Source organism: Cyprinodon tularosa, unplaced genomic scaffold (assembly GCF_016077235.1).
Source record: "Cyprinodon tularosa strain WSP-4 unplaced genomic scaffold, ASM1607723v1 ctg1, whole genome shotgun sequence".
NCBI classification, from domain to species: Eukaryota; Metazoa; Chordata; class Actinopteri; order Cyprinodontiformes; family Cyprinodontidae; genus Cyprinodon; species Cyprinodon tularosa.
Genome location: NW_024037781.1, coordinates 1056821 through 1084634, shown reverse-complemented (window position 1 = coordinate 1084634; position 27814 = coordinate 1056821). Strand labels below are relative to the sequence as shown.

The window sequence follows — 27814 nt, the reverse complement described above, 5'->3', positions numbered from 1 at the left end:
AAAGTAAAATCTGTTGGGCTCTTTTTGGCGTCAAGACAATTATTCTTATTGCCACATTGCCAGACAGGACACTGTAATAAAAAAAAAAAAGTAAAATTAAATAAAAGTAAACTGTATGGTGCTGTAAAACTCCTTCTAAAAGCATATTTTTGCCAACAAGTTCATTATTTAACTGTAACTGAGTACCGGTAAATGTTATTGCCTATTGCCCACCTCTGTATTCTAGCAACAGCCATTTATGCTGCAGATAATATTGTTCATTTCAGGGTGTAAAGCAGCCCTGCTGACAGAAACATAACATCAAGGCTTCTAGAAGTTTCCCAAAATCTCTCAAAGTTTTTTCTTTACTAAACCATTTTTCATAACTTTGGGGGAGGAAAATAAAAAAGTGTTAATTTGTGATAAAATTAGCTTAAAAGCACATAAATATATTCAATTTAACTCAGGTATTCTATAAAAAAAATAGCTGATTAAACATTTTATTTGCTTTTTAAGAAAATAAAATATCTAATTTTTACACGTGTGACATTTTAAAGGAGCATTGTCATGTTATATGTTTTTTTAAACTGGATTTTGGACTATTCTCCATTATTTTTTCACTACTATATTGGGAGGTGCTTACTTGCTTGGCTTCATTGCTTCCTTGTTTCCCCTTTATAGGTGCAGTATATTACAGTTTTTTAAGTGCTATTGTTATTGTAAATATACATGAAGGGCTTTATTTACCAAAAACCAAGCATGAAGAACAAAAATAATAATTAATATGCCAACGGGAGGCAGTAATCTAACAAAAAACTGCAACCAGAGGGAGCTACTGGTGTTTAAATGTAGAAAATTACGAATAACGTTCTCCTTTAACTGTTTTTAAAGGCTCTTAAAAGTCATTAATTTAACTTACTAGAACCTGAATCTTTTTTTAACCAACGTAACACACTTAAAAGCATAGTACTGTTTAGTTTGGAAGCATTAACCTTTTTGAAATCTTAATATTTCTTGATAGCAGTTACTGTCCTTTGCCTAATCTCACAGCTCCTGAGGCGTGACGTGTTCGGCTTGTATCCGAGGGCTTCAAAGCGCATTCTTTCATCACAGGCAGATCAGGAAGGGTTGCACAGATTAGCCAGGTTTTGCCTTTTATGTTGGAAGTATCATTTCCAGCCGTTCAGACACGCCATACGTGCCTTTGATTTTCCTCTTAATGTCAAAGGTCAGAAATTTCTGCCAGAGAAGGATCATTATTTCACCACTATCAAATCACCGTTTAATCCTCTGTAGAGCTCCTTTATCCCCTGTGACCCAGAAGCCACAAACTTGTCACCTTTCGACCTCCAGCCATGAAACGAGTAATAAAACTAGAATTAGCCACGTGGATTATTTTGCATTCTGATGCTTTCCTTGTAAAAAATCTGGTAACAAACCCCCTCAGATTGAGTCATTGTCTCTCATGGCAGCAGATAAAATGGTGAAATAGATTTTTAATGCCTTTGTAGGGCAAAGCATGCCACCTTCCCATAGGCAATGTTGTGCCAGTTCATAATTAAAAAAGAACTAGCTCAAAGTTCAGTTCACACATATGAAAATGAACTTGCTCACATTCATAGCTCACTTTTTAAAAAATGAAGTTCACAAGTTCACAACCCTATGAATGAACTAGTTCAAGTTCATTTGGTAAATGAAGCCACAATTCTACACAGTAGAACCTCTGATTCCCCCCTTTAAATATGTGATCATGATATATAGAAAGAAATGGGAAATACTCGATATTTCCCAAGATTGCTTAGATGCTTTAACTCTTAACTCTTGAAGTGGCCGTGGTTGATGCACCGACTTGGTGGGCACAGTTTGCACAAAAAATTTTGTTTTTTTCTGTCTGAATCTTCCTTTGTTAGTTCATAAACTCTGCCAAGCGCTCTGCAAAACTGATGGAAGTTTTGCAGAGCTGTTTGCAATAATAGGTGCTGTAAAACCTGACGTTATCCGATCAAAAGTGTCGTTATCAACTGAATGTGAGCGTGATGTTCACTCTCAGAGTGTAATTACTTCAAAACTGATCCATTCAGTTCACCATCCACTAAAAATATAAACCTATTCAGTGAACGTCGTTCATTACCTGCGTGCATGCACAACCTTGCCCCTAGGTCTGGAAAAGAAACAGGCTAACATTAGGAAACCTAAGCAACTAAATAGTTGCATCAGGTGCTTGCACTGGATTTTATACGGGATGTGTCCGAATGTCCTCCCTGATCACTATATAGGGCACTATATGGTGGTTACACCATTTTAAATGAGTGTCCGAACGTCTAGTGGATGAAAAAGTAGTGGACTCGAAATTTCCCACAATGCACCTTGAAAAGTAGTGATCATCCATGGTCACTGGAGGAGCACAAATTTTGGGGTTATGGTAGACTTTCGCAGAAAGCCCTGGAGTTCTTTCAGATTTTACGTGCAAAAATTTTTTGAACTAGTAACCAAGAGTAATATAATCCTTTATAGAGCACTGAGGATGCCTCAGCTCAGCTAAAATGCACACGTACACATTCACTCCAGAGTTGCAAAGGGCCATGGGACATACTGTCACAGTCACAGCATGGAAAGTGTCAGAAACAGGCGACTCTGACCGTATGGTGGGCAGCAGGGGGGTGGTGGTGGGGGGTGGGGGGTGCTGTCAGATTCCAGACAGATTTGTTCCCCCCAGATACAGCCTGTGTGATCTGATGGCAAGCCGCTCAAGAAAAAGTCCAGTCTGAATCAGCGCACCTGAGCTTCGCTGCGCCGCTGAACATGACAAGCTATTATTCTCTGATGCCAAGCAAACAGTGGAAACTCACACCCTTAGACTGATTCTGTAATCTGCTTTTATGCTTCCTATTCTTTTTTTTTTTTCGGGCCCGGAAGGACTCCAGCGGCACATAGACAGTTGGTCATGATGAAGCAGGTGATTTAAAGCGCAGATTGGTGATGCTGGACATTTTTCCCAGCGGGCCCACTTAGGAAATTCTCAACAGAGGCACTAAGGCTCACACACATATGCATTCAATCTCTTTTCTCATACAGTTGGCTCCGCTCGTCTTTCACAGCACAATCCTTGTCGGCGTCCAATTCCAAAACTAAACATCCTCTGGTGTAAACAATCTGAGTGGTGTGGTAAGGCTTCTTTTGTGGCTAAAGGAGTTACCTGGAAGGGGAACAAGAGTCTTGGCTCAAGCTTCATGTATGAATGGTCTTCGTTATTCTATTCTTTATTGTGTTTATATTTGTCATACCCCTATTGTTCCTTGTGTCCATTTAGCGGCAAGGATCCTGTTCCTGTTAGAAGCTAGCCACTTAGCTTCTTTTTGTTTGACATGTCATACTGTGTGAAAACACTCTGCGAGTCGACATATGTGGGGAAGTCGGTTCTTATGTGGAACAAGGATGATTAATAGTAGAGATTGTGGGATTAAATACATCCTTCATTCACACGTGTTCATTTACAGCTGATATAAACTGTACGGTTGAATAAAAGGAAATCCTGTTTACATGTACCAAAAAGTTAATTTAATTTGGATGCCTTTCTGGGGCTTTGTGAATATTAATAGAGTTTCTTTCTTTCCAGCGCTCAACAGTTACCTGTACCTGGATGTGAGCATGAAGACGGAGCAGCAGCGGGCTCGGCTCGTCAGCCCCGTTGTGCCAGCTGACGCCGGGCCCCTCTGCCTACTCTTCTCCTACCAGATGTGGGGGGAAGCCAAGGGCCACCTGAGGATATTTGTGCGAGACAGCCTTAACGACGAAAGCCTCCTGTGGTCGCTCCATGACAACCACACCACCGTCTGGAGAGAAGGCCGGACCATCGTGCCACGCTCCCCAAAAGAATTCCAGGTAGCGAATGATTGATGAATTTAAACAAAAAGGGAGTCAGGTTTATGAAATCAAAGAAATTGATTTTTTTTTTGGGGGGGGGGACTTGAAAAGGAGATAAAGTACGCTAAATTTTTCTCCATCCTCAGCAGCTGAAAAGAACTAACGCATTATTGCAAGTTCTGAGTGCACCATATTAACTTTTCATTCCTCCTGCTTTTATGTTTTCTCTATTTTCCTCCACCCTCGCCTCCACCTTACCTTCATCTTATCACTGTCTCCTCTCTCATGCATTTTCCCATTTCTTTCCTGTCTTTCTTTGCCTCCTAGGTTGTGATAGAGGGTTTCTTTGAGCACAACACCAGAGGACACATCTGGATAGACAACATCCACATGAGTGCAAGCTCACCTCTGAAAGAGTGCACAGGTAGGTCACATAACGCTTTAGGAGGCCAATTTGACACTTCAGATATAATCAAACATATAGGGCAAGAACCTCCATCATCAAACCCCCAGGTTGCCAATTCTGATTTTCCCTCTACACTTCAGTTTCACAACAATGAATTGCAAAGCAATCACACACTTTCACTTCTTTTTTTTTTAAACTTTACTGTTTTCTACTGCAGTTTTATTATTTCCACTACAGAAAATTGAAATCTAAGTAAATTTTTTAATAATATAAGTGCATTTTTTCTTGAATTGAGCAGGTAAGTGAGACACTTTGCCAATAGAATATGACAATTTACATCTAAGATGAGAAAAAACAACTGAAGTCTCTCATTTCAAGTGCATAATATCTAATTATCTTATGTTAAGGGTAAAAATACTCATTCCATTGTAAGATCATCTTACTTACCTTCCTAAATTGAGGTTAAATATGCTTCTTTTAAGACATTTTTGCAGTGTAGTCCTTTGTCTTTTTTTGCCAAAAAACAGGGCATAGATGGGAGAGAATTTGGCAGAGCCCATAAAACCCTTGATTTGTGCTGAGGCTCACCTTCCAACAGGAATATCACCATAAACACACAAGAATAATTTAAATTAGATATGAAAGAAGCCCGTTCATTTTTATGTTTGTAGCTGTACTCCATATATGAACAAAAGGCCTGATTTATCTCATTATTCATGTCTAGGTCCTGCAGGAGCCTGCTAATAACCTTTTTTTATTATTTGGGCATCTTCACCAATGGAAACACCAAAACCCTGAACAGAGAGGCTTAAAATTGTCCCCATATAGTGTTGATAACGTTTATGGATGTAGTCAAAGTCCAGAGAAAAATAGAGAGGAAAATCTTTGCCATGATTTAAAAACTGATGAGCATAAACCGCTCTATGATCTGCAGAACTGGCCTGGACAATCCCCCCAAAAAATGGTGAATGAAAGATGATTCTGCAGATTTCTGACATCATATGCATGCCACACTTTTCAGATTACCATCTAAGAAACCAAAAAAAAAGCAAAACAATGTAAGATTTTATTTCCACTTAATGATTTGCCACTTTGTGTTGGTCTATCATAAAATCTAATTAACATCTAATGAGGTTTCAGGGAGCAGCGTTAAAAAGTTCTTGTTTTAAATTCTACAAGGATTAAAGAAAAGTTTTTATGCAAAGTATGGAAAGCCTTTTAGCCGCAAGGTCCTTGAACACTGATGCACATAAGGAGGTAAACACTTTAAAGTACTCGCCCTCCCATCCAAGTCTCTTCACCAAAGAGCCCAACAACTACAGAGATAAAAAGGAGGGAGAGAGAAGGAGGGAGGGACGTCGTTTACTTCTTCAGTAAAAAGAAAAAGAAAGAAGAATAGGAAAAGTAGGCCATAAATACCCCGTGGGTCTCAGAGATGCTAATCTATGTTTCATTAGATTTTTCCTCTTCCTCTCCCCTCCATCTATCTCTCTTGCACTCTCTTCTGTCATATTTGTAAACAGAGCTTTCCTTGAACCGTCAAAGGGAATTACTAGAGAGGCTGTTTCCCAAGCAAGCTTTGGGAGTGTAGGGCGGGAGCCGAGCGCAACCATAGCCGCCTTAATCTGGCCCAAGCAAGGGCTTCAGAGAGGGTCTTAAACAGATCAGAGAGCAGGCTGCAAGTTCAAAGTCGGAAGTCCTGCCATCGTATCCTGAGAGCTGGCTTCTCAGGTGGACTAGTGTGTAATTAAAGGAAAGCAGCTCTGCTTTTAAATGCCTTTTCCTCTGTTTGGAGCCATTTTTTTTTATTCTTAAATGTGCCATGAGAGTCCTGAGAGAGTCTGTTGCTCTACAGCTTATGACAGTCCTGCCTTCACTGCCTCCTGTTTTCCTTACTTCCTCCTGCCGCTCTCATGGCATGCTGGGATGTTTCTTATCATACAACACAATAAAAAAAAAAGCAGAAAAAAACTTGTTTCCAAGTTGTTTTCCCACCGTTCTTCCCCTTTCAAAGCTCTCTGAGACCCACACAGCTCCATCTTTTTTTTTCTGTTTGCATTCCAGACAATCAAAAGTGAAGGTTCTGCTCTGTTAGTTTACAGCAACCCAGAACCTCCCAGCCTGCTCCAGTTTCAGTAGACACCACGAGTAAACACACTCCCATAGCCCACACACACTCCCCTTCAGCACAATCCCACCTTCTCACAACCAAAGTCATGTCATGGAAGAAATTGCATTCCCACTAAAAAGCTCAGTAAATGCCATAATTCACATGAGATATCAGAGGAATTTCATTAAGATAGTGTTGTGACATTTCTCTGACATTTTTCTTTCATTTTAAAGTAATCTAACAGGTTTTCTTTTTTTCTGTTCTTGTCTCAATCTGTCTTCCTGTCCACGCAGAGCCCTTCTCGGCCTTTTCTCCAGAAAATTCAGGTGAGTTTGTGTTTTTTCTTGAGGATGTTACTTCCTAGATCTGGTCTTGCTTCCTGCCCGTCAGAATGCATCAACCCTGGGGGAGGGGGTTCGCTTTGATTGTATTAACTGCGTAAGTAGAGATTACAGGGTGTGGGAAAAGTCTAAAACGTCGCTTAAACATTTTCATATTTTGTCACATTACAGCCACCGACAGTGGTGGCGGCAGTATCATTGTGTGGGGATGTTTTTCTCCATTTTCCATCCAGAAAAGTTGATATTTCAACTGGCTTTAAAACAAGACAATCCTGAAAGAAAACCAGTTTGAGACTGAAAATGAATGCAGATTACAGATAAAATTGCAGTAAAATGCGGTTCTATAAAGATTAAAGGGAATAGATACAAATACATGTCAGGCTTTTTAACATCAAGCTCAACCTTCTTTTTGTTCTACATGTAAAATTCTCCTAAAATACATTGGCGTTGCAATGTGCCGAAACGTGGACAAATCCAAGGGGTTTTTATACTTTCTGTAATCTTTAGTGACAATACAGTCTGTTTGTCTAGACTGAACGAATTTGCATTTATTAAATCAGCAGCCGATGAAGATGTCTCCAAACTATCTCTTAACTCTTTACTAAAATCACAAAGATCACATAAAAATAACAATAAAATATATTCTATCTTCAAAAATTTACGGAACGCTGCAGAACTGTTTGCAAACTCAGATTGCAAGGCAAGCAAAATCAAACCCACCTCATGTAGTCAGGTATTTGAAAAGGGCTTCCGATTCCCAGGATACAACCTGGAGGGATTTAATAAATCTATGCCTCGTGAAAAATGTTTTGAGCATCTGAGGGAAAGAGGGATGGGGGGTGTCTTTCAGATTGATGCAAGTGTATCTGCACCTCTAATGCCCTCTAAGATGCAGGCTTGTCTGGGTTTTACTGCAGAATGTGATGTGTGTGCATTTCCCCGGCTTTCAAGCCCCCATAAAAAAAATACCCTAACCCTCGACAAGCGTGCACGGGCGCTGGCGTTAATATCACCGCACACGGCGGTATTCCCAGCGGTGTGCAATCAGATAGAGTGACTGAGCAGCGCCGAGCGCGGGGAACCTCCACTCTGTTCTGCGTTTTGAGTGTGTGTGGTGTGAAGTAGCAGGATCACGCATCATTTCCCCCTCTGTAATTATGTGACACGGTCCAACAACCAGGAAGTATTGAGCTCTGCTTCATAGTCTCTGTTCAGTTCACGTGGGTACTAGTTCATTCACATTCCTAAATCTCATCTGGGTTTTATTTCAGCTGTCTTGAATAGAAAAGAACAAGCTTCCTGGAAGCTGCCTAATCTGTTCTTACCAAGAATTTAAGGAAGGGAAGGTTGAAGCCAAGGGAAGGAGCATAGAGGATCTGTGGAGATAGTCTCTAAGGAGACAGCCCTTGGCTTTGAGGAGGAGAGGACCAGCCAGGAGGCTGATGAATTGGAAGAAGCCGAGACAAGAAACAGGATAAATTACGAACTTGGGACAAATGAGCCAATGTGAGCCAGCTAGATAAAAGACCTAACGCAAGCTCTAAAAGAGAGAGCTCTGAATTATTGGATTCCCATGGGGTGTCCCACTGATTCCTGCATGGATCCAGGGGCTATATGTGGCATCCTTTGCCAGTGTGAAACAGGAAGAGGAAGCTCCGTAATTCAATGTGTGTGATTGCTTGTATAACTAATAGTTGTGGCTTCAGTTCACACCAAGTAAGATCTTTGCAGCTTCAAATAAAACACTTGACTGCATTGCGTCTGTCTGAGTCGCCTATTGGAATGATGTCAACTGAAATCTCTTGATGATCTTGGTGTGAAAAGTTGTCCTCAAACTGCAACCCGAGCTACATGACAGAAGTAAATGCTTTCATGTTTTCTTTTTCTTTTTTCTTTAATTTATGGTCTTGAGGATTTGTTTTATTCTTTGCAACTGGCATGTTTGTGCATGCTCGAACGAGATGCACGCCTGCTGTTTGTAAGCTGCAGATCGTAAAAAGAATAGAAAGCAGCAAATTAAATGCAGAAATAAGCAAGAAAAAAAATGCCACTCATCTCTTTTCCCATTGGCCAATTACTTTGTATCTCTCCACCAGGGGGAGGCGTTCCTGTGCCTCCCTTACCCATCCACTGGTATTACATTATGGCTGCTGGCGGCGCCCTCCTTTTCCTGGCAGTAGCCATTTTGGCCAGAGCCCTCTGTTGCTGCCGACAACACCTGGCCACCAAGAAGAACCAGCTCTCCGTGGCCTATCACAGCTCCTCACAGTGCTTCCAGTACTCTAACTGGTCCACCAGTATGGCCACCCCAGGGGTGGAACCAGTCCTGACAGTGAGGCTGGACAGCCGGGACCGACACCGCACCCTCTGCTAAAAGAAAGAAAAAAGGAAGACTTGGCTTATTGCACCTGTTTGGCGCTTGGATGCCAACTTGTGATGTCTGTGGAAGTGCTGCAAAGACTTACAGATCCACCCCCCTGTTTACAACCACTTTGCTATCATGGTGATGGTGACACTAAGTGAAAATTTGCAAAGAGACACTCAGCATCTTTAATGGAAACAGTTTGGGTCCTCTGTCTAATGAAGCTCTTGACGTCATTGCACCACCGAGCAGGACAAAGCAGCCCAGGCTAGCGTTATTTTTCCTGAACAGCTTGATTCGGACCATTTAGCAGCGTCTCATAACCCCAGCAGTCCTCCTGGAATGACCCCAGCATGGACTCAGACAAAGACATGTGGGCAGCGGGGGGGGACAGAGGTCGAGCTGGTTCTGCTGGATGAGCCAGCCAGAGCTGCCAAACCGGCAGGCTAAAACAAGACCCGAGAGACAAAAACTGTTATGAGAAGAAAACTGTTAGGCTGAGACACATTTACTGTGCTGTAGCTGTGGAAATGATCTGGCAAGCCTAGAAAAGATACTGCTCATGGTGTCTCTGTAATAACAGCACAGAGTAGCTGGGATGTGAGATGTGCCAACATTGAGGGCGTTGCAGCACAGGATGGAAAGAAAAGAAATGTCTCCATTGTCCTTTTAAGCAGAGCATGTGCACATTTAAAACCAAAAAGGAATGCGAATCCATCATAGTTAAATCCCTGCATCGCAAATGGAGATAACCAGCTCGTTTGATTGAGCGGCTCATCCTCTCCTGATAAAGGCATCAGTCGGTGATGGATGCAGCCGTCCTCAGTGTTTAGTGTTTTTATCTTGACTCTCTGGTGTAATAAAGCACGTTGTTCCACTCCTACTCGTGCTCCATACCACACACTCCGGTTAAAGGCACACTATGCAACATTTTTCAGTTAATTAATGTGTTCCATAACGTTTTGGATGATTAAATGAGTCATTTCAGGTTGAACAAAGGTATTCTCGGCCGCCCTGGTGGTCTGTGGGGGAAATACTGCACTTGCAACTGCAGGAGCACCGACCCGCACCCACAGGCTCAGAAGTCTCGTGAGAGTCAGTCTTGCTTTACGGCCGAGAACTGCTACACCCCCCAGTTAAAAGCATTCTCGTTGCTAGCACAGTGGCGATCCTTGTGCAGTTATGCTACGTTCACGCAGCAAAAGCAGCAAAATCGTGTCTGCTGCTTCATTTTTGCTGCTTGAACCAGTTAGTTCTGACGCTCTGGCTGTGCGGTGCAAAAGTGTGTCTGACGCGCGTTGGGCGGAGCTTCACTATCCTTTCTCTGCCTTGCAGCTATATTTGCTGTGATCATTTGGAATAAAGTAGTTTTAATATGTGTTTAAATGAGAAAATACACCTGAAAACGTAATCAGTGCCGTCAGTTCATTCAGATTATTATCCTGCCTTCAATATTTTTTCTGTCGGAGCCGCTCAGACCCCCACATACCAGCGGTGCGCCGACAGAAGGAACCCCTTCATCAGCAGCCTCTGGCCAGGTCACGTCCTCGCGGTTCACCGCGGCAGCTGGTAGGTGTTTTTCATCTAAATAATCCAAACTGCATATTCTGCCGGCAGATTTCTGCATTTTAAGTTAATTTAGGTGTCAATAAACTGTTTAAGAGGAGAGATCATAGCCTCTAATCATCAGCGCTGTGTCTCTCTCCCTGCTTCAGCTGCTCAGACGCGCTGGGCCTGCTGATCCTTTGCTGCGCCTTGACGCGCGTCAACCATTGACTTTGCATGTAAACTCGCTGCTTCTGTCGCGCCAGCTGCGGTGTGAACGCAGCATTAGTCATTCGTTGCGTTCGCCTGTCTGCTAAGCTCAAAACAACCGCGCCTGGCTTGACGGAGAAACCAGGAGAACAGCTGTGCATATTTACGACAGTGCACTTTTACTTTCGCCCTCTGGGGGGAGTCTCGCTGGAAAATCAACACCGGTTGCATAGTGTACCTTTAAACCCCCCCACCCAATCGCTCCGCCTAATCTTTTAGCTGCCCAGATGAAAGCCTGCGCCGGGCCGAGCCTTGTCGTGTTTTCAGCGCGAATATGTGCTTGTTGTTGTTAGGGTGGTTGTAAATAGAAACAGCTGTCGGCCATCACCACATTTTCTTGATTTATGCTCCTACAAATCCCACAATGCCACAAGACCAGCTGGAGGCCATAAGTAAAGTGTTTTGCAGTTTATATGTGCAGCTTTAGGATATTATGATTTACAGTGGACAGATCTACACAAATGAGCTTTTTTCCAGACTTTGTTCCCTTCCAGATTGTAATAATGCAGAATCTATTAGTCAATCCATACATCAATTAAAGAATCCGTCCATCCATAGCTCAGTTCTTTTAGTCTTTAACCAGCTTAAAGCAACTCAAACATCGAGTTTTGACGAAAAAATCTGTAAAACAATCCACCAATTATGCTTTTTGAATTCTTTCGTGCCAAAAGACTCCCGATGCACTTTCTCCTATTAAATCAGGGAAAATGCTTCACATTGAGAAAACAAGCTTTTAGATACTACTGATTTAAAGTCCAACTTTATTGTTTATGAGGAAATTTCCCCCCCAAAAAATGTGACCGACACAGACTAAACTCCGCACCAATTTTCCTCCATCAGTTACCACAGAGCTGAGACGAAGCGACCCAAGTTCAGTTGGTTTAAATGAAATTAAAGCTGCGGCTTACTGGGGCGTATTTTCCGGGTTTGTCAAAGCTGCATAAAATCCATCACCTTCCACCCACACCTCTAAAATACACCTTAGTCTGGTGATAAAGCTGCAAAGCTGCACTTTTTATTCCTTTATCGTTGAAGAAAACTGTTTTTGGCTCACTCTCACGTTGTGCTTTTAAATCAACTGGGAAAGAGAGGCACTGGACACCTTAGTCAATCCATCCTGACACCATTACCCACCAAGCTACTAATAGCAGTAATTAGTTAATGGACGGCTAACATTTATTAAGGCTGCGGTAAGCACTTTTTCCCTCCCATCTGCTGCACCTCCATCGCCCAGTTCATTGCCAACCTCCGTTGTCCTGGCAACAGTGTTAATAATGCCATCGGCCATCAAAGACCTCCACATCTAGATGTATCTCTTGCCAAGCTGCTACTCCCACTCCTGAACACTTGCCAAGGGCAGCAAACACAGAAAGACACAAAGAAACAAAGTTAAAAACCCAATTAGAGTGCAGCAACTATAGTTTACTAATGTCGTTCGAACACTGGCATTCGCATCGGGTTTAAGTTCAAGCCACCCGGCGTGTCAAAGAGTCCGACAGAAATAAACATTACTTCTTTTCTGATGTTTTGTTGGCTTTTCTTTCTTTCTTCAATTTAATTTATGTTAAATACACCACTCGTAATTTTGACAGCAAGGATTTCAACATTATGTTTTGACTTGTCCTGGCACAGAATGAGCAGTCTTATAAACCTTTATCAAATGTCATGACTGTGTGTTTGACAGGAATGTATCTTAATTGAACTTTCTCTATCAATAAAGACGTATTTTTCTATTTTGATATATATGCTTGTTTTATCTTCTATATTGACAGAAAAGATGTGTTGCAACAAAAGCTAGCATTCGGTTGCTCAAATTTGTTTGCTAATTGATAACATGTAATTATATTTTAGAGTGAAAGCTGAGTTGCGACAGAGTTTGTGGATTGTTTTGCTCCTTTGCTATTTATTATATTAATAGTTTTGGTTTAGCATATAATTTATATATCATTTAAGGAATGTGTTTATGTAACTCAAATTAACTTTGAGATCATGACAAAAATTAATAAAAATGTGGTACAATAAAATATTTTTTGGGGGAAAAAAGTAGTTACATAAAATATGAGATTCCAAAGAATTAATTATTATGCAATGAGTGCAATAAAATATTTGATTTAACCTAGATTAGGTCTGCAAAGTATTAAATTATGCAAAACTTGATGAAGTGACAAATGTATCCAAGGGTTATGTATCCTAGTGGGGTTTTGTGTTATTTTTTTGACACATAGATAGAAATATTTGTTTGGAAATATAGATTAAAATAGATTTGGAGTTCTCTTTCCAAATTCAACTGGTTTCCTCTCCTTAATACGTTTATACCATTATGTAATTAACATAAAATGGCGAGAGGACGGTAGCGCAAACATTTTGTGCACAATTTCATATTCACTTTTGTAACTTCCAACATTTCATTGCCACAGTTTTCAGCTCTTATGATGGTTTCTGTCTGTTGCTAAGATGCACTCATTCTTTACCACATTTCATGGTTTAACGCTCTGTAGTTTTGGTGCCTCACCAACAAAACAACACCGCACCATCGCTAGACTACAATAAAGCAATCTGATGGAGATTTAATATTTCTTAGATCTGGAAAAGCAAGATCTTGTTCATTATTTGGCACCATGTTTTGAAGACTTTCTTGTGTGTGTGACATGATGGCGTGAAGTGATTTCCTGCTAAAGGTCCCATCCTTTTCTTTGACAGATAACAGGCACATTGGAGATGGGCGACTTTCAATGGGCAGAGATCCGCTTGGAAGTGGTAAGGCCCGACCGAATGATCAGACACACTTTAAAATACGCTAATTCATGACTTTAATAGATACATCTTTCCACAAACAGTTTGAACTCTGTTTGGCTTCCAGAATGGTTTCAATCTTTGTCATTTCAGGGACTCATGGTGTGGAAAACATTCATTAAACATTTCTGTCCTTAAAATGACATAAAGTCGATTTTGCTTTCTGTTTTAGGAGCCATTCCATGTAATGTTTTCATCGTTTATAGATGCCATTGATTTGGCTAATTTGCAATTCATGTTCACAAGCATTTGAACAGGTGCACCTAATAAAGCGGCTGCTGAGTTAATGAGTTGTGTACAGCCATATTTCTTTTGTCAAATTAATGATTTTTCGCATTTACTCTCCGTCCTGTCTTAGGTTTGCAATACCCAGAGTGGAACACAGCATCCCCTTCATCTGATCCTGCGGTGACACTCACGCCAGAGAAAGACAACTCGTGGCTGTACACCTTGGACCCCATTCTGGTCACGATCATTGTCATGAGCTCCCTGGGCGTGTTGCTCGGGGCGGTGTGCGCAGGCCTCCTCCTGTACTGCACCTGCTCCTACAGCGGACTCTCGTCGCGATCCTCCACCACTCTGGAGAACTACAACTTCGAACTCTACGACGGCCTCAAGCACAAAGTCAAACTCAACCAGCAGCGCTGCTGCACGGAGGCATGAGGGAAAAGATGCAGGCATTTCGTAAAATCTCTATGTTCTTCATCAATGCCAATTTTGTTGTTTCTCAGCGGAGCGGGTCTCGAGGAGAACTTGTTTGGGAAACGCAGCACCGTCCAGTATTGGCAGTTGTTTCAGCAACTGCACCACTGACTGACAGCCCTGGGTTACCTCCATGGATTGCTTCATTGCAGGGATGATAGGCCTCAAAAACGAAATATCAACACATATCAATTACTCAATCCTGGGTCACCTAAAGAGAACTTATAAATGCATCATAGATATGTCTAGTTTTCCAACTGGACACTGTAAGCTACACAGACAGAGCTGGACACGTTGTGTTGGAAAGGTGGTAGGATAGGTTTGCTTAGAAGAGTATTTTTTGATCACCTGTGAACACAGTGGCCTAGATCTTAGCTCCTTTGTAAGGCCCCTTGAATTTTTGGTTCCGTTGTCCACTCTTTGCTACCTATCAGCCTCTGTTCGCCCCCTTAGTTCCTGACTGTGGTATTTTTAGTAGAGAGTCTGCTCTATCACTTTTTGTTAAATGTTTTCTTTTGGGCCGGTTACCATTCCTGTGGTAGAAGATAAGTTGGGAGAAAAAGAGGTGAAGAAAGTATATATATATATATATATATATATATAGATATATATGTATGTGTGTGTGCGTGTGTGGGTGTGTGTATGGGTGTGTGTGAAGGGGTAGGGAGGGACACATTCTTTTACCAGTGTAGAGATGTTACTGTTAGATTTAGTTGTTACTGGTTCCTGTCAAAGAGAAGGTCGTGTTTACATTGGCGGCGAATCGGAAAAGGTGGAGGAGATTGAAAAACCCTGAAGGAAGCGAATCACAGGAAATAAAGGGGCGAGACTGTGACTGACAGAGCGCTCGAATCCCCACGTGCTTCTACCTTCTGTGAGCTGGCTCTGTGCTTTGGAAAACACAAAAAAAAAACAAAAAAGAAGAACAAATGGGATCAGAAACAAAGCAGAGACATATCCGATCAATAGAGCGACTGTGTGCCCACATGCACAACAAGCCTTAAAAGCAAAAAGGGTGGAAATGATGAGTTGTGGGGTTGTCGAGGAAACATCAAGACATTTTTACACATGGACCTGAAAAGCCATGATTTAAAGGACCTATCCATCTTTCCTCCTACACACACACAAGCATCCGCCTCAACTTGTTGGCTAAAGGCCGCCTATTTTGGGAATCTTTTTTTTTTTATTGCACAACAAAGCAAGTTGGGTTTTGTAATCAATGTTTTATTATTTGTCGTTGTTTCATGACATGGGTTTGAATCAGGCAGAGACTTGCAAGCCATGAGGAGAGAGAGCGAGAGGTCATTCCCTTGCACATAGACACCCAAACACTTCACCTGAACAGCTGAACCCAGATACTTACATACACTGTATAAAAAAACACAACCTGTTCTTCCACCATTCGACAATAAATCTGACCAAAAAACAAATCTATTTTGTGAGTGCACCAGTCCCCCTACAGAGTTTAGACGGTCCTCTCAGGCTTTTAAGGTTGCTACTTTCACTTCACTTCAAATCTATTTTTTTCTGACCAAAGGAAATATCAACAAAAAATATAGTCTCTGTTCTTGTGTCCATCTGTAAAATGGTAATCAGATGAATGAGTCGACTTATTAGCATCATCCAACATCTTAGCTCAATACCCACTTTTTAACAAAAACATATTCCTCTCCGGGGCACAGATAACTGGACATTCCAATGCTGCTCTTATGATGTCATATAAGGAGGAGGTATGTTTAAACTGTCGCCTTAAGTCTTATTCTGGCATTTAATCCTAAATTAACTAAAACCGAGAAAATTTGTTCCAACAATAGATAAATAAAGGTTGTGTCTTTTTATACGGTGTGTGTAATTGTCCAGTTTTAACTGTGTTTACGGATGTATATAAAGAACATTGAAAACACATCATCACAGAATGTTTGGATGTACCCACAACCACTGCGACTTAGAAATAATATCCGATGGGTTCACGATAGAAGCGCACTCATCTTGTTAACCTTCACCTCACTCTCGCCATCTTTCTGTTCCTCGGAGGCCCACATTTATGGACCCCACTGACTCTGTTCAAAGTGCCTTGGAGCCTCGGGGATCCAGCTTGCCTTTGGAACCGGTATAAAATATGACGACGGTCACAGCGCCATCTTCTGCCTGGGAGGACTAAAGGATAAAAAAAAGCAAGGATAGGATTTCTCTCACTCCCTTTTTTTTCGCACTACTAGGACTGCTGTTGGTGTTATTTTAAAGGGGTCTTTGTACAGAAATGCTCTTTTTTATGATTGTTATTATAATTATTGTTATGATTATTTAATAAAGGATTTATACCATAATACACAAAGCACGAACTGGAACTTTTTATAACTTCTTCTTCCTGTCCAATTACCAGCCAAAACTTGGAGCCAATTTTTTGACTTTTAATTACAATAGGGTTACCCAAAGGGATTTGCTGCTTTTTTGTGCAACATACACATACGTAGGAGTGTGATGCCTGTCTGCCTGCTCCATTTGGCCTCTAATCTCCCCATGATGTCCCATTAGTCTGGACCTCCGGTGGCCCTCATTTAGGAGCTCCGACATCAAAGCTTTGAAGTGCCCGCCGTCTCCGAGACACACACTCTTACAGTACACATGCAATTACTCTGTTTCCCTTTTATACAGCCTGCTCGTTCTCCCACACACGGTTCCATTTATCTATATAAGCTTTCCTCACCTAAACGCAAACGCTTTTGGCAAACAGAGCACAGGCTGCCTGATTCACTACGTGATTTTGCTTCTGGTTATTAAGGTAGTCACAGTGGACCTAATGTGTATGGGAACAGACATTCTGGGTACTAGGGTTTTAAAACCCTAAACATCTCATTATATTCTTGAATATTTGTGAAATGTTATTAGCACACATATGTAAAGTGAAAGAAAAGTGATGAATCCATTTCTTTTTATATATATGAAATAGAAATCAGTAAATTGCGACCTGGGTCAACTCATTTAACCCCAACTTTCACAGAAAAAAACAGCTTCCTCTTGGTTACATCTCTGCCAGCTTTCAAAATACAGTTTAAGTTTTATTAACTTGTGGTTCTTCTTAATTGAACTGACTGACACCACGTGCATTTAGTGCAGCTGTAGCATTAAGCATTCAATTTAATAATTAATGTAACACCAATTCAAAACAACTATCTTCTCAAACCACCTCATAATAAATAGTAAATTCACTCCAATCAAACAAAGAGCTTCGGAAATGATTCCATACCTTTAGAATTCATTATTGGAGTTCAGTTTATCTAAGTAGGTTCAAATGTCTTCTATGTAAGAACTCAAGGCAGATATCATCAAGTCACTGTGAGATAACAGCCTAAAGTAAAAGCAGCAGTCTGAACCAGGCTGTTAGTTTAAGTTATTTAGAAGTTTAAATTTCTTTAAAAATATTTAAAATGTCCTCATCCCTGCTTGCAATTGATTAATAATTTTAAGGTATAGTGGAAGATTATCCTTTTGCTTCCAGTTCTGGGGGGAACTATCGGTGTCCCCACATGAGAATCTTTAACACCATTGTCGGTGTTCATTCCTTGCTAGTTTACTCTGGAAAAAATTGAGTTGGCCTTTCCTTACTTAGACTGCCTTGCAAAAGTATTCGGCCTCGTTGAACTTTTTGACCTTTTGCCACATTTCATGCTTCAAAGATAAAGATATAAAATTTGTATTCTTTGGGAGGAATCAACACCAATTGGGAAAACTTTTTTGAACAAATAAAAAAAAAGAACAAAATGGGTGTATAAAGTAATTCAGCCCCCTTAAATTAACAATTATGGCACCACCTTTTGCTGCGATCACAGCTGCAAGTCGCTTGGGGTATGTCTCTATCTATATCTTCTGCACATCGAGCGAATTACTTTTTTGCCCACTCTTGCAAGAAAAAAGCTTGAGTTCAGTGGGGTTGGATGGAGAGTGTTTGTGAACAGCAGTTTTCAGTTCTGTCCACAGATTGGATTCAGGTCTGGACTTTGACTAGGTCATTCTAACACCTGGATATGTTTACTTGTGAACCATTCAACTGTAGATTGTCATGGTCTTGGTTCTGCTGTTCTTTTCTTTGCTCCTTGTTTTCTAGATTTATTGGCCTAATTCCAGTTTTGTTGTATTTCTAGATTTATATTAGTTCTCATGTTTTTCTGTTGTCCTCTTTTGCCCTCTTGTGTGTGTGTATGTTCCTTTCCCCTTGGCTCCCTCGTTGTCTCCTCTCACACCTGTTCCTTGTCTGCTCGTTAGCCCTCCCTTTGTCTCTCTCTCCTATATATGCTCTCCCTCTGCTCTCACTCTTTGTTGGTTCCTTGTCTTTGCTGTCCTCCCATGCTGTTGTCCACGTTCCTCGTCTCTCCCTGGCTCCTCATGTTTGGTTTTCCCCAGATGTCTCCATAGTTCTGGTTTGCTTTTGATTATTAGTTGGATTTTTGCATTCCTGCCTTTGTTGCTGTTTTTGCCCCATTAAACTACCCAGAAATCTCCTCAGCCTGTCTGCCTCTGCATTTGGGTCCTCCAAACCACAACTAAACCCTGACAATAGGAACCAACCACAATGGACCCAGCAGAGCCCAGTCTGGACACCCTGAGGGATTTTTTCCTGAAGCTGGGAAAGGCTCTGGATACTATTGCCAGTCTCAGCCCGCCTGAGGAGAGGGTGAGTGCAGCTGGCCAACTAAGGCAAATTCTCCTCACAAACTCCAAACTCATTTCTCCCCCAGTGCTGTCTGAAAAGTTTGAAGAGTTGGAGTGGAACCACCAAGCAGCCAGCGCCCAACTCTTCAACAGTCCTCCACCACCCAAACCATCACTTCACCTCCTTCCAACTCTGCTCTCAATCGCCTCCAGTCCGGTTCCTCCACCTTCACCAGCTGTTGGTCCCCCCATGCCGTCTGCCTCCTCCAGGCGTAAGCGCCGCCGGGGGAAGAAATCCATTCCCTCTCCGGCGGGTCAGCCTGACGCCTCCACTCCCTCTCCGGCGGGTCAGCCTGACGCCTCCACTCCCTCTCCGGCGGGTCAGCCTGACGCCTCCACTCCCTCTCCGGCGGGTCAGCCTGACGCCACCACTCCCTCTCCGGCGGGTCAGCCTGGCGCCTCCACTCCCTCTCCGGCGGGTCAGCCTGGCGCCTCCACTCCCTCTCCGGCGGGTCAGCCTGGCGCCTCCACTCCCTCTCCGGCGGGTCAGCCTGGCGCCTCCACTCCCTCTCCGGCGGGTCAGCCTGGCGCCTCCACTCCCTCTCCGGCGGGTCAGCCTGGCGCCTCCACTCCCCCTCCGGCGGGTCAGCCTGGCGCCTCCACTCCCCCTCCGGCGGGTCAGCCTGGCGCCTCCACTCCCCCTCCGGCGGGTCAGCCTGGCGCCTCCACTCCCTCTCCGGCGGGTCAGCCTGGCGCCTCCACTCCCTCTCCGGCGGGTCAGCCTGGCGCCTCCACTCCCTCTCCGGCGGGTCAGCCTGGCGCCTCCACTCCCTCTCCGGCGGGTCAGCCTGGCGCCTCCACTCCCTCTCCGGCGGGTCAGCCTGGCGCCTCCACTCCCTCTCCGGCGGGTCAGCCTGACGCCTCCACTCCCTCTCCGGCGGGTCAGCCTGACGCCTGCTTCAATCCCACTCTTCTTCAGGTCAGTTTCCCCTATGGCCTTGGCCGTCACCTCCATGATCAGCAGTTAGCTCCTCGAGTTAGAGGTTTAAAGTCAGTCACCATGATTACACCCACTGCAGTCAGAGCACCACATATTGAGGAGTCAGAGTTATGGGACTACTTTTATGGGCAAAGGGAGGATCTATTCCCTTTCCTTCCACCTCCATCAGTTCCCTGTCAGCCAGCACATCCCAAGCCCTTTAGCGGGCCGGTTTACCTAGCTCCAGAGCCCTTTAGCGGGCCGGTTTACCTAGCTCCAGAGCCCATTAGAGGGCCAGTTTCCCCAGCTCCAGAGCCCATTAGAGGGCCGGTTTCCCCAGCTCCAGAGCCCATTGACGGGCCAGTTTCCCTAGCTCCGGAGCCCATTGACGGGCCAGTTTCCCTAGCTCCAGAGCCCGTTGACGGGCCAGTTTCCCTAGCTCCAGAGCCCATTGACGGGCCAGTTTCCCTAGCTCCAGAGCCCATTGACGGGCCAGTTTCCCTAGCTCCAGAGCCCATTGACGGGCCAGTTTCCCTAGCTCCAGAGCCCATTGACGGGCCAGTTTCCCTAGCTCCAGAGCCCATTGACGGGCCAGTTTCCCTAGCTCCAGAGCCCATTGACGGGCCAGTTTCCCTAGCTCCAGAGCCCATTGACGGGCCAGTTTCCCTAGCTCCAGAGCCCATTGACGGGCCAGTTTCCCTAGCTCCAGAGCCCATTGACGGGCCAGTTTCCCTAGCTCCAGAGCCCATTGACGGGCCAGTTTCCCTAGCTCCAGAGCCCATTGACGGGCCAGTTTCCCTAGCTCCAGAGCCCAGTAGAGGGCCAGATTCCCTAGCTCCAGTGCCCATTAGTGGGGGGGTTTCCCCAGTACCAGAGACTCCTGAGCCCATTAGTGGGCCGTTTAGCCTAGCGCCTGAGACCCCTGAGCCCGTTCAGAGTCATCCTGATTTCCCTGAGCAGACTACTAAAAGGCTCTCTGAAATAAGGCTAAGCAGGCGCTCCAAGCCTCCACGGCCCCTCAGCGGGCGCTCCAAGCCTCCACGGCCCCTCAGGGGGCGCTCCAAGCCTCCACGGCCCCTCAGCGGGCGCTCCAGGCCCCCTCTGAGGCTGTTCCTGTGCCGCAGTCGGCGGCCCCCTCTGAGGCTGTTCCTGTGCCGCAGTCGGCGGCCCCCTCTGAGGCTGTTCCTGTGCCGCAGTCGGCGGCCCCCTCTGAGGCTGTTCCTGTGCCGCAGTCGGCGGCCCCCTCTGAGGCTGTTCCTATGCCGCAGTCGGCGACCTCCAGAGACCCTCCTTCGTCAGAGACGGCGTCGCCGCCGGCCTCCTCCAGAGGCCCTCCTTCGTCAGAGACGGCGTCGCCGCCGGCCTCCTCCAGAGGTCCTCCTTCAGAGACGGCGTCGCCGCCGGCCTCCTCCAGAGAGCCTCCTTCGTCAGAGACGGCGTCGCCGTCGACGTCCTCCTGAGCTTCTGCCTGGCCTCGGGCCCAACGGCCGCCCTCCAGAGACTCTTCCTGGCCTCGGGCCCCACGGCCGCCCTCCAGAGACTCTTCCTGGCCTCGGGCCCCACGGCCGCCCTCCAGAGACTCTTCCTGGCCTCGGGCCCCACGGCCGCCCTCCAGAGACTCTTCCTGGCCTCGGGCCACACGGCCGCCCTCCAGAGACTCTTCCTGGCCTCGGGCCACACGGCCGCCCTCCAGAGACTTTGTTTGCCCTCGCCCACCTTGGGTGGGTTGTTTTGGTTTTTGTTTGGACTCTGCGTTTGGTTTTGTATTTCGTGCCCTCCTTCCTGGTTCCCCCTCCGCCCACCCAGGGTGGGTTATTTTTTGTTTCTGGACATTTTGGGCGTCTGGGATCCGCCCTTAAGTGGGGGGCACTGTCATGGTCTTGGTTCTGCTGTTCTTTTCTTTGCTCCTTGTTTTCTAGATTTATTGGCCTAATTCCAGTTTTGTTGTATTTCTAGATTTATATTAGTTCTCATGTTTTTCTGTTGTCCTCTTTTGCCCTCTTGTGTGTGTGTATGTTCCTTTCCCCTTGGCTCCCTCGTTGTCTCCTCTCACACCTGTTCCTTGTCTGCTCGTTAGCCCTCCCTTTGTCTCTCTCTCCTATATATGCTCTCCCTCTGCTCTCACTCTTTGTTGGTTCCTTGTCTTTGCTGTCCTCCCATGCTGTTGTCCACGTTCCTCGTCTCTCCCTGGCTCCTCGTGTTTGGTTTTCCCCAGATGTCTCCATAGTTCTGGTTTGCTTTTGATTATTAGTTGGATTTTTGCATTCCTGCCTTTGTTGCTGTTTTTGCCCCATTAAACTACCCAGAAATCTCCTCAGCCTGTCTGCCTCTGCATTTGGGTCCTCCAAACCACAACTAAACCCTGACAGTAGATCTTGCATTATGTTTTGGATCATTGTCTTATTGGAAGATAAATCTCTGCCCCAGTCCAGACTCAACAGCTTTTCTTCCAGAATGGTCCTGTATTTGGTTTCATCCATTTTTCCGTCAATTTTAACCCTTTCCAATGTCGTTGCTGAAGAAAAGCAGGCCCAAACCATGATGCTGCCACCAACATCTTTGACAGGGTGAATGGTGTGTTCAGGGTGATGAGCGATGTTGATTTATGCAACATTTTTCATTGTTGCCAAAATATTCAATTTTAGTTTCATGTGACCAGAGCACCTTCTTCCACATGTTTGCTGTGTTTCCCAGGTGGCTTGTGGCAAACTTTACACTAGAGTTTATAATGGATATCTTTAGGAAAGGCCAGATTTGTGCAGTATACAACTGATTTTCTCCCACCTTAGCTGTGGATCTTTGCACCTGCTCCTGTTACATTAAGGTTGAAATTATTAATTGGATAAATTGATTAATGAAAAAAATTAGTATTTTTCTAATTTAACAGAATCGTTAATTAGAGTATATAGACAGTATACTCTAGCTAAGGATTTAGTTCAGTGTTTTAGTCACTAAAACATATACAATATAAGCTGCTCAGAGTCAAGACAAATCTGGACAAATATCAAATTAGGCACCTTAATAATATTTATATATAGGGTATATATTAAGTCGCTGCATGGTGATGCAGTTGGTAGCACGGTTCTGGATTTGATTCCTTGTAGGTCTTTCTGCATGAAGTTTGCATGTTCTCTCCATGCATGCCTGGGGTCTCTGCAGGTACTTCAGCTTCCTCCCATAGTCCAAAAACACTGTTAGGGTAAATGGTATCTCGAAATTGCTCATAAGTGTGATGTGTTAGTGCAGATGGATGCATGTCTACGTCTTAACCTGTGATGGACTGGCAGTCTGTTCAGGGTGTACTTCACCTCTCGCCCATAGAATGCTGGAGATAAGCACCATGAATGGGTGAATTAAACATTTTTAGATTAAACTTTTAATAATACATTGCAAAAAATAAATAAATCACTGCATCCCTAGGCATAATGGGCTTCTCTGAATTAAGCTTTATTCCCCCATATATTGGTAGATTTGGGGTTTTGGCCATAGTCTGTATATCATGACTGATGAGTTTAACAACTGTTGTTTTGTTTTATTCATCACAAACTTACTTTAAATGTTCTCTCTGGCCCAGTTTGTGGTGTGTTTGACTGAAGGCAGGATTTTACCTTGGTCCACTTATAAAAAACATAATTTTTCTTTATACCTTATAAAACTGCTTTACCTTTACATCAAATAACATATATTGAAATTAGTGGAAATTTCAAAAGGCATTGCAGTGTAGTCTCTTGTTGCTTTTACACACCATCATCATGCATTACTAGGAGAAGCCATGTTAAACACAAGTTGGCGTTGAAACTAAATGGAGCCTGTAGCACATTCTGAGTCATTTAAATCAGAATGGGAGGTGTTGTCGCTGTGCAGTGGCGATGGCAGTGGTTGTTAACGCGCCACGGTCCATGGATTAGCAAGCCAATTACCATCTCTGGAATAAAAAAATAAATAAAAAAAACTCTTACAACCCCCAGTCTGTTGGAGGAGTACGATGCCATCTGCTCACAGGTTTGATTGATCCCGGCAGAACAGTCACAACCACATCACAGGAATGAACCTCGACAGGAAATTACCAGAGGAACTAGATTGTCATTGTTCCATACCGCCTCTTGTTTTCACAACCAAATTAATCCCATTTTTTCCCCTTTCTTCTTTATTGCTGTGTGTGTTACCCAAATGTTGTTTTTTCAGAGCTTTTTATCAGTCTGCAAAGGCTCACTGCAGGGACCCTTTCCTTTTAGTCATCAGATCAGTGAGGTTTTGTTTTTTTCACTCTGAAGCCAAGGCGATCTTCAAAGAGAAGAAAACTCTGGCGCCCTGTAAGTTGATAGGCCAGATTGCCGAGGCACACAAAGTGACTGAAACACAGCTAATTAAGGTGGGGTTTATATAATCCGACTGAAAGAAAGGGCCCACAAGAAGGAAATTAGTCAACACAGTTTCTGGAGGAAACTTTGTTCTTCGAATTTAGCACTTTTTAATTTCTCCACAAACGCTTTGGACATTGCTGCAACAAAACAACAGGACATTGGCTAAAAACTTAAACCCGACAAGGAGTGCAGCTCAAAGTATAATAAGGGTTGCAACACATTGTTAGGGGATTTCCAAACATCCATGGATCCTCAGAAAACCATAAAGTAAAAAAAAAAAAAAGTCGGACAGACAGAAAAATTATTAGATGCTTTGAACTTCATCTATATTTTTCCACTTGGAAAATATTTCCCTCAAATCCAAGGCATTTCCATACTATTACAGATTGTAAGAACCCAGTATAAATAACACAATCCATCCCTCCCCTACTTAAATCATCAGTGAGTCTGTTAGAAGAGAACCACCTGGAGACTAAAACTCACTTTAATCTGCATCCAAAGGGCCGCCAGAAACCTGCAGCAAATCTTTGTACACATGCATGTACAGGGATTGACGGCATGCTTACATTTTTAGATCATGTATGCAGCACCACCACATATAAACATCTCTAAGGTCTTCCTGGGACAGGGGCCAAGATATTCTAAGTGAGCCTGCCAGTGATTTAAAACACCTATATAGGTCAATGAGGGGAGCGCAGGCAGTTGGAAGGGGGAAAAGATGGTGGTTCGACACCAGGGCCTGTTTGGCAGCATGCCTACAAATAACACCAACCCACAGACAACAAATGTCTGAATCTTGGATTTTGCTGGAGCATTTCTTTCCTTTTTCTTAAAAATAAATAAATAAAACAACCTTACACATCTTCAGAGGATATTGTGTTAAAATCAATTATATATAGAAAAAAAAAGCTACATGTAAAGTTTCATGGGGGCCAACATTGATTTTATTGTGCAACATGAAGGAAGAAACTTAGTGATATAAACCCCGACCCACAGACGTTTTACATGGTTCCACGCCGAGGACTGTGCCATTGATGGATATGGTTAAGTCCATGGCACCATATTTGATTTCCCAGAAGACCCCTTCTCTGACATTTTCTCTTTCAGCACATCTGAGCTGGCCGTTCTGTCTCAAGCTATTTAAACACTCGGACATTTCCTCATAAATGAACTTTTGTTGCAGACGCCCAATGTGACCAGTGGCCCTATGAGGCGGGCCACCTGTTCACACCACTTGAGGCTGCTGCGTTTACGGTCACAGTTGCCCTATATAGACCAAGAACCTTGTTATCAGGCATAGCGGGAGTCCTTGCACAGTCAGTACAAACCATCTGTGTGTGGCGATAGTGACTGGGTTTGAGAGACTGCGTCTAAAACAAGTTCTCGACATCTTAGATATATTACAGTTTGCCGTAGTAGAGGTTTATCTCGTTAGATTGACAAGTTATTCTATTTTCATATAATAAAAACTTTTTTTTTTAATACACAGGAAAAAAAAATTTTTTTTCGTTATCTACTTTATCGTTTACAACAGTAAAACAAATTATTGACACAAAAAGAGCCTTAGCATAAATGACTGGTGATGTTTCATGAGCTGGATGCCAGTTGGAGCCCTTTTGTAGCCTATTTCATAATTATTGCAGGTGTTTTGGTTGTGCTATTTACCTACTTATAGTAATTTTTACACATTTTCAATGTGACATGGTGACTATCGGTGGATAACCAAACATATGTGAGGGGGAAATGGGTAAAATAAATATGAAAAGTGTCATTTGGATCCGCTGAAGTTTACCAAGATCAAATTTAAGGTGTTTATCAAGCAACTGCAGACAAAAACAAAACTTTTAACACGACCTCATTCTTAAAAAAGATGAAACAAGTTCTCTGAAATCTCAATCACTAAAACTCTTGAACCTGAGAGGAAGACCAGCTAAAAATGTACCTGTCAGTCACAAGCAAAGGAAAGCTGTTAGTAGAGCAATCACGCCTGACAAGTTGTCGGGGACTGAGCATTCTTTGCCAAAACATCTTATAGCCTCTGTAATAGTCTGGCACCTCAGACAATTCTCCTCTCCGAAGCTGTCAGATCACTTCAGCTGGGCTCTCTTATAAAGCCTGTTATTATTTGAACAAGCATGTCAATAATAGAATAAAAAAAATAAACCTGAATTTAGCGAAAAGTTGTGATCAACCCACAATGACAAGAGGTTGACGTGCTTAAGAATGTGGCTGGGAGCAAATTCGCTAAGAAGCTGACTGCCTCGGAGGGAATCGAGACAGAAATAAAGCACTAATGTCAGCTTAATGCCTGCAACATGAAATCTTATCCCAGTTTATAATTTTTTTAACCAAAAATAGCCCCTCATAATTGTTTAAATCAAAGGTTTTTTGATGTATCCCACTGAGGCAAAAATCAAAAATTACACTTTGAAACCATCTGTTACCAAATAATTGACGATTCTCAGCTTCAAAAAAGGGAGAACCTCCTGAGTCTCCTCGGCTTTGCTCATAAATCTGCTCATCTGCATCAAATTAACTCCACAAGTAGAGTGTTTACCAAGTTGCTTTGAATAGGCAGCTGCAGCAGTCACCCTCTGAACTTGGACATTGCCTCCTGTTCAGTAAGGAAATGCTGCTTCACTCTTTAAAAAAGCTAAATAAAACAATATATTTAGATATTTGAAAATCTTTATTATATATATATATATATATATATATATATATATATATATATATATATATATATATATATATATATATATATATATATATATAATTTCTTTGATTTGCTTTAAGCAAATCAGTCAAAGGAGATTAGAAAGTCAAGTCAAAGGAAGCAATTACAGCAAAAATTTACCAAAATATACATTCAGCATTTAAATAAATGTATTTTTTTCTCTTTGAGCATCCTCTAACCACATAGTTTTAGCTCCATTCTGTTTAATTTCAATAAAAACAAAATAAAAATTAATCTTTGCACCATTTTCTTATCTGATTATTTATGGGTTAATCAGGAAAAAAAAATCCTATTAATCTAACAGCAAAATAGTCACTAGTTACAGCCCAATTAGTAATTTGGTGAGTCGTTCCAAATCATTCAGGAAGCAAAACATTTGTTTAGACTTTTAATGTGGTCTTATTACAGCAAATACACAGAAGATTAATTGTCACATTACACACACAGTTATGATTTTTACTTTATCCTTAAAACTGAGCAGTGGTGTCAAAAGTACACACATTTGTTACTTAAGTGGAAGTATAGATACTGCAGTTTAAAATCATTCTGGTAAAAGTTGAAGTATCAACGTGACCTCTTTACTAATGATCTCGGCGCTGATGTCTGGTCTGATTACCAATTTCATTCACCTGCCTAGCTCCGTCCAGTTCTCATTACCTTTCATCTGATCCACCTGCTTCAGTCTCTGTTTAACCAGCCTTCAGACCAGTCA

General features: G+C 43.0%; 1 protein-coding gene across 2 annotated transcripts in view; it reads left to right on the top strand.

The window, feature by feature from the left end:
- nrp2a (neuropilin 2a) overlaps positions 1–14936 on the top strand; it is a 74344-nt gene extending 59408 nt beyond the window's left edge. The window contains exons 14-18 of one of the 2 annotated variants that reach the window (XM_038280464.1): positions 3596–3861; positions 4171–4267; positions 6653–6685; positions 13578–13634; positions 14029–14936. In XM_038280464.1, coding sequence (XP_038136392.1) covers positions 3596–3861; positions 4171–4267; positions 6653–6685; positions 13578–13634; positions 14029–14333 — 758 coding nt within the window. In that variant the 3' untranslated portion in view covers positions 14334–14936. Of the gene's footprint in view, positions 1–3595; positions 3862–4170; positions 4268–6652; positions 6686–8796; positions 9077–13577; positions 13635–14028 lie in introns of those variants that run through there. The other variant, XM_038280538.1, reaches the window with a different exon arrangement.
- Positions 14937–27814: the final 12878 nt, after the last annotated feature.